The following is a 7040-nucleotide window of genomic DNA, read 5'->3' on the forward strand; positions in this document are numbered from 1 at the left end:
TTTTCGCAGCAAGGGAATATGTGATTTTTGCCATTGCCCAACATGCAACATGTTGCAAATCTTCATCCTTGTAGCCTTAGTTGCAGGCAACTTGTGCTCCCATATGAGCATTCTCTTTTTTTCGAATATGCTTTCTGCAAACTCGGTGCTTTTCACTATATTGGAGTTTAACATGAATGATCCATTTAACTTGTATGAAAATATTTTAAATGAATACTTGCCTTTGTCCATCTCAATGAGACAGACTCATAAACCCCAAGCTCTTCAAGTGAAAAAATCATCCTCACTTATGGTTGATACCAATGGAGCTTCTCCTGCGACAGTCTTAATTTTATTAAAAATTACCATGTCTAGTCTCTGTAGCTTTGATGAAAGGGTTTTAAACTATGGTATCAATTCTGTTAATATTAAGAAGTATGGTATCTGAATTGCAAAGTGGCCTATAGTACAATACCAATTTTGCATCAATCTCTAAAATAAAATTTTGAAGATGTTTATAAGATTTGGTAATTAAATATCAACTTAAGAAATTTGTTAAGATTTTATAAAATAAAGGCTTAATCACACAATGATTGTCTCTAAAAATATAAAATTATAATTCTCTTTTCCAAAAAATTCTTAAAATTCCACTTGCACTCCCTTTGCAAATTCTTCATTTACAAATTTACTCTTTCCTTAGGATTGGTTCGAATATGCTGACATCAATAAAGAAAATTATACAAACTTCTAATTTTGTGTCTCATTCAATATTTTGCATAAATTAGTGACAATATGTCTAGAGCTTTATTCATTAGCGACTACTTTTTATCCAATGGTAATAGTTAGAGAATAATATTTTATTACAATTACAACTTTTAACTTTATATATATATATATATATATATATATTACATAATCCAGTATAAGTATAAAAGTATTAATGTGGTATATGTGTCAATAATTTATCAGACTGTTGAACGATGAGTAAAAAAAAGTTTATGTAAATTTTTTGTAAACTTCACCAATCTCTGTTTGAACCTTAACTGAAGTTGTATAAATGTACTTTTTGGGGGAATTGAATTCTAGACAAGATGTAGAGGTTAATCATGTGACTCGGAGCATAAGGTATTACAAACCAGCAAACCTGAGAAGAGAAACGAAAATGAATAATTCCCGAAGAAGATGCTTGTGTAATTTCAATTTTTTTAAAAAAAAATATAATTTTACATTTTTAAAAGGGTTTAAATATAATTAGCCTTAAAAAAATAAGGTTCATATCTTTTTTTTTAATAAAAAAGTTCTAGCATTTAATTCTCTTGTAACTTTTTATTGAATACCTTATCATATGTTATAAAATTTTAAATATTTTATAACATATTTTGAAAAGTTCATAAACTGATCTAAAGACCCCCTTCAAGCTTGCAGTATTTGTGGATAGCTATTTTTCATTTAAATAACAATATATATAGTTATATATATTTAAAAAAGCAGGTTTATTATAACATCTCTTCAATGGCTGTCTCTTTATGTTTTTTCATTTTTAATTTTTAATTTTCAGTCCTTGAAAATAGTAACTAAAGTGAAAACATATTTATTTATAGGTATTTTTATTAAAAATTTATTTGATTTGATATCATAGTTAAATATAAAATACAATCTCATTAATTAATTTAAATATATTATTATTTTACATGAAAACCTATACAAAATTAAAAACACACATTTTTTACTGAAAATTAAAAATTAAAATCTCAATCCTTTTTTGAAAAAAAACTTTAGGAAGTGGTAGGATATTAAAAAAAAAACATTTCCCCAAAACAAAAAACAAGAGAAACGTACATATACGAACAACTTTCAAAATTAACTATTTTAAAGGAGTCTTGGTAAGTTTGGAGGTTAATATTAAAAGCATAATATACAAAGTATTGAATGCAACACGAATTTAAGAATATTAAAAAAATTAGAATAGTTTATATGTTAGATGTTTGTGAATGCAAGATTTTAGAAAAATATAAAAGTTGAGAATAGTTTTAATACATAAATGAAGAAGCTTTTATAGCATTCAAAAACATTTTTATAGGAGTTTTTAAGAGCTCATAATCACTCCCTTCACTGTCAACTTGAAAAGATCAAACGTATAAATATTAAGTAACAGTTTATTTTTAGTAATTAAGTTGGGGTATCACTAAAATCTTTTACACAAAATCATGGGTGATTAAGTGGAAAAAAGCTACAATGGCAATGGCTCCTCCAGGCATAGCCTTTTACTCATTCAAATAAAAGACCAACCTCTACTTCTCAAATTATTAATGTCATAAACACAATGTACTCTTTCATGAATTCACAAATCCTCCAATTCTATACTTATGAAAGAAAAACGAAAATAATCATTTTGTACAACCTAATATGAGACCTTTTCTGGCTACAACTTATCAGCAATTCTTCCCAAAGCATCAGCAAGCTTATTGAGTACTGTTATCAAGCTATTCACATGGTCGCTTCGTTGCTCTCTATCCAATTGAAGATGGGCATTTTGCGCTTCTAGTTGTGAGCTCAACAATTTTCCGTTCTTCTCTAACGCTTCAATCAACTGATGTTGAAGATTCGTCGTCTCCCCTTCTCCATCAATTGCATATCGTTTCCTTTTCCTTCCTTCTTGAGTGTTTCGAACCTCAGCTTCTGAACCAACTTGTTTCTCATTGTTTGTGCCTGCAAATCAAACCATGCTCAGGAGATTTTCAAACAACTCCCTTTAGTAAGTTTCCACTCTAAGGGGTGTTTGTAGAAAAGGTTTTTTTTTTGTTATTTCATTATCTAAAAAACAGTCAAAATCATTTTTAATGTTTGTCTATATTTTAACAAAATGCACAATTTAGTCTGTTTTATTTAACTTATTTTTAGTTATCTTACCACTAATAAAAAAAGAAAACCAAACATATATCAAACTCTCAACAATATGTATACATATTTCTGTCTCCATCTCCTAAAAACAAAGAAAAAACAATATCAAGCTGGAACCAAACAAAGCTTTGTGGTGAAAAAAAAGTTGTAAAGAAGGTTGTAAGTTAGTCGTAGTGATGAGTGCTTGAAAAGAAAAGTGAAAAGTGAAAAGTGAAAAAAAAAATGAAGTTTGAGTGTTTGTAAAAAGAGCTAAAAAATTGGAGTACTGGAGAATCAAGATTGTCAAAACAAATTTCAAAATATTTACAATTTTCAGCAAAAGTTGGAGGAAAAAACTCATAGCTTTTGGTTTAAACGAACTTGATTTAAGTGCTTCAAAAGCATAAGGTGTAAATAACAAACACTCAACTTATTTCATCAAAATGTTGACAACTGCTTAAAATAAGCCTATGCAAACGCCCCCTAAGTGGTTGCACTTGTTTTCTGACAGAAATTTTCAGTTATTTAACTTCTTTTTAGCGCCTAGATGGAGATTGAACATGATGCAAGCAACAATCATAGAAGCAACAAGCCAGACTCCAAAAAAGCAAATATTCAACATGATGCAAGCAACAAGCATAGAAGCAGATTGAAGTTCTTTGATGTTGTCTGCTCTTTAATTGAAAATGAGATGAGTACAATACTAAACCACTGAATCATAGTGAAACTATAGAAATCATCGATATTTGTTTGCGGGACTATACTCAAATCCCCTGTCAGTGATGTTTACATTATACTGGGGTGTCTGTTTAATTATTCACACAATAGAAGTGATTTGTTGCAACTTAATTATAATTAAGAGGGCGTAAATATGTTATCCCAACGAAAAGCTCATAAAAGATTATCAAATAGTATTACCTTTTCCACAGAAAAAGTTAAACAAACACACGCCCACAGAAGATGTGGGATAAAGCCACAATCTGATCATTTCAGTTTCAGTATTGATACTAAATTAAGTGGACAATTTGATCTAAGAACTATTTTATGGTTTCCAGAAGATAGCAAAGGCAACCTCAACGTCATCAAGCCCAACGATCGAAACCGATCTAAAGACACACACCCTCATCCTGCTATGTACTGTTCCTGACAGAAAAGTGATTATGATGGAAAAATTTATCACCTGTACCTTCTGACTATAAAATTCATTACAAGTATAATTTTTTCTAACAAATCAAATTCCACCTCCCATCATGTCCACGCACGAGCTTACCATTTCACAAGAAGGGAAAAGAGAAATGGAACAATGGTTCTGCTTTAGAGCTATAGCAGAACTTTCAAATAAATCGACAAAAGGTGCTTCGTTTCTGTTAAGAGAGCAACTAATTCAACCTACGAAATCGTGGTAGTAAGCTCACTGCCGCTTACTTGCTAATTCTGCTGAATTCAAGAAACAGATAATATTCACCCAACCTTCGTAAATAGCCGTTTTATTTTATTTTACACATTGGTTCTGAGACTAGAGTACCTTCGAGATTGTACCGGGCTGCATAAATTCATTCTGGGGGTAAAACTTGCTCAGATCTAACTTTCCTATGCACTAGCAGTAGTTTTCTCTTTACCTATAAGTTCTCAGTTGCAAATATCAATTGAACATAAAAACTCAAAACAAAATCAGATAGAAAGGGAAATTTAATTAAGATCCAGTGACTTGAAACTCAAACTAAACCATCCTAGTACTCATTAGTTCCACTTAAAATGAAAACCAGATTAAAAATCAGTTCAGCTAGAAAAAGTTGCACCTTTGATATGGCTGTAAAGAATGGCAAAAGCTTCTCTGACTTATAAGCCAATGCACAACAATGGGACCACACAGCAGTTCTATTTTATGTCACAAGATGTGATTTTGTAGAAATAACAGAAAGTACCTTGATCAGGAGACTCTTGGGGAATTGATTGATGCTGCTTCTCTGCAACTGCAGAAAGACAAAGACTAAAATCAATGATGGCAACATAAAATGTTAGACAAAATAGATCTTTTAGAACAGATACTACTCTAGTTAGCACTTAGAATTTACCTGAAAATGTAAAATTACTGGATGAGAAGAAACAGTAATTATAACATATCACATACTCCTACGAAACTGAAGAGGGTCCGACCTTTCATCTTATTCACACCACCAAAAGCAAAGTCTCATTAAACTGGAACACACCTATACCCTTCAACCCCCCACCGCACTCAGAAATCCCCAAAAGATTGCAATTGAACATCGACTCGGCCAAGCACTCACAGCAGTTACCCATGTACCAGCAAACTTACAGTCTTCCGTATCTTATTCTTGAAAAGTGAAAGTGCAATACTCCAATGCCCAAATTAAATATCATTGGTAAAAAACAAAAGAAAAGTTAATACCTTCGATCATCATCTTATATCTATCCATATATTCATCAAGGAGATAAACATATATCTATGTTTATACACATTAGGCATGCATATGCAACCACAGAAAACGCACTTCACACTGCACGTATGATATAGAACAATCACTAGCATCGACAAAAACCAACCAGCAGTATTCAAGAATTATTACAGAAAACACATCTGCTGTTACGAAAATAATTCACAGGAGACGTACAAGAACTCAAATTACCTGGAAAAACTTCTTATGATCAACAATTCCAAACATTCTCCAGGTCAAGTGAAACTCTTGGTTCTTTTACCTTAAACTTTTTGTGCACACTTGCAATGCCCCAAGACAAATATCAATTTTTCAATATCAACAATCATACATATAGAACCAAATAAGTACCATGGAATTCAAGTAATCCTTCTAAAGATTCAAACACAGCATCACTCTCTTAAGTCTGCATGCATACATGCACCAAACTAGCAAAAGAATCCTTATAGTTTAGGATAAACCAGCTACCTGAAATCGGAGTCGGGGCGGGTATATCCTTAACAGGAGTCTCCTTACTTTGACCGGGACTTCGACACGCTTCCTCCTGACCCGACTGCTCGAAATCCGAGAACAGCCCATCATCCACCGCCGCGCTGCGCCCACTATCAAACAACGCCTCGGGCTCCCCCTCTTCACCGGCCTCCGGCGCTGCTTCCGCCGCCGCAGCAGTAGGGGCCAAAGCCAAAGACAACCCACCACCCACCTCCGCCTCCTCCTCACCACCACCACCTCCAGTCCCCCCGCCGCCGCCGCCATCAAGAATATCATAAACCTCCCTATCAAAAAACCCCGGCAACTTCCTCTCCCTCCTCAAGTCGTTCCTCATCACCCAAAACGACTCCGTCTCCTCCTTTATCTTCGACTCCCACTCTTTTATCTTCTTAAAATCCCCCGCCAAATTGCTCCATCTCTTCCGGCACTGAACCGGCCCCCGATTCACCCCATGCCTCTTACAGTAGGACGAAACCGACGCCCACTTCGGCTCGATTTGACCCGACCCGAAAGCAGACCCGGACGCCCGCCCCCTCCTAACCCGAGTCTCCGCCACCCTCTTTCCCTGAATAAGCACAAGGATTTCCTGTCTAGTCCAACGCGGTAGCCGGGCCGCCTTGCTCCCCTCATCACCCCCCGCGCCGCCATCGCCGGACACTTGACGGCCGTCTGGTCCGCCGTCAACGGGCCTCGGACCCAAACTCAGCTGCTCCAGCGCCATTTGAAAGATCACGTGACTTTAACTTTATAAACTTTTGTAGTTACCAAGTCACGTGAGTAACGGGACTGGTCCAAGGAAACGGCGTTTGTTTTAACGGCGTTGCCCCCTTGGTAGGGAATGGGAGAGAGAAGATGTGTGTATATGTGTGTGAGAGAGAGAGAGAGAAAGGGATTTTTCTTTTTTTTCTTTTTCTTTATTATTATGTTAAATCTACTGGGAAAAGAGGAGAGAGAAAGAGAGAGAGAGAGAAAGAAAAGGATTAAGAGAAGATGAAGATGATATGAAATTATATTAGTGATGATGATTAAGATTAGGGGTTTTCTTTTACTTTAATCTTTGGGCTAATGAATGGGTATTAGATGTTCAATAATTATTGCTATAATAACATTACTTTCTCCACTTCAACTCTCAATCCACATATTAATATTAACTCTTCTTCCCCTACCCCTTCACATTTTTCCTACTCTTCTTCTTATACTGCTTTTTACTCCATATACTTCAAATTCCATTAT

The 7040-nt window shown here is 34.6% G+C and overlaps 1 protein-coding gene across 1 annotated transcript; it reads right to left on the reverse strand.

Moving 5' to 3' along the window:
- Positions 1-2210: 2210 nt before the first annotated feature.
- On the reverse strand, positions 2211-6825 carry LOC105168479 (Homeodomain-like superfamily protein). Its single transcript, XM_011088578.3, has 3 exons — positions 5784-6825; positions 4785-4832; positions 2211-2688 (listed from the first exon to the last, which is right to left on the reverse strand). Exons 1-3 carry the CDS (start codon positions 6526-6528, stop codon positions 2402-2404), a joined length of 1080 nt encoding a protein of 359 aa, XP_011086880.3. The 5' UTR covers positions 6529-6825; the 3' UTR covers positions 2211-2401.
- Between the last annotated feature and the right edge of the window lie 215 nt (positions 6826-7040).

Source organism: Sesamum indicum, linkage group LG8, assembly GCF_026168435.1.
Source record: "Sesamum indicum cultivar Baizhima isolate 11 linkage group LG8, ASM2616843v1, whole genome shotgun sequence".
Lineage (NCBI taxonomy): Eukaryota > Viridiplantae > Streptophyta > Magnoliopsida > Lamiales > Pedaliaceae > Sesamum > Sesamum indicum.

Bases quoted from the DNA above. Each gene is read 5' to 3' on its own strand.
- LOC105168479 (XM_011088578.3), bottom strand. From the start codon at position 6,528: ATGGCGCTGGAGCAGCTGAGTTTGGGTCCGAGGCCCGTTGACGGCGGA. The intron at 4,833-5,783 runs GTAGCTGGTTTA...GTCTTTCTGCAG, and splicing joins CGCCCCGACTCCGATTTCAG to TTGCAGAGAAGCAGCATCAA. The intron at 2,689-4,784 runs GTACTTTCTGTT...TTTGATTTGCAG, and splicing joins CCAAGAGTCTCCTGATCAAG to GCACAAACAATGAGAAACAA.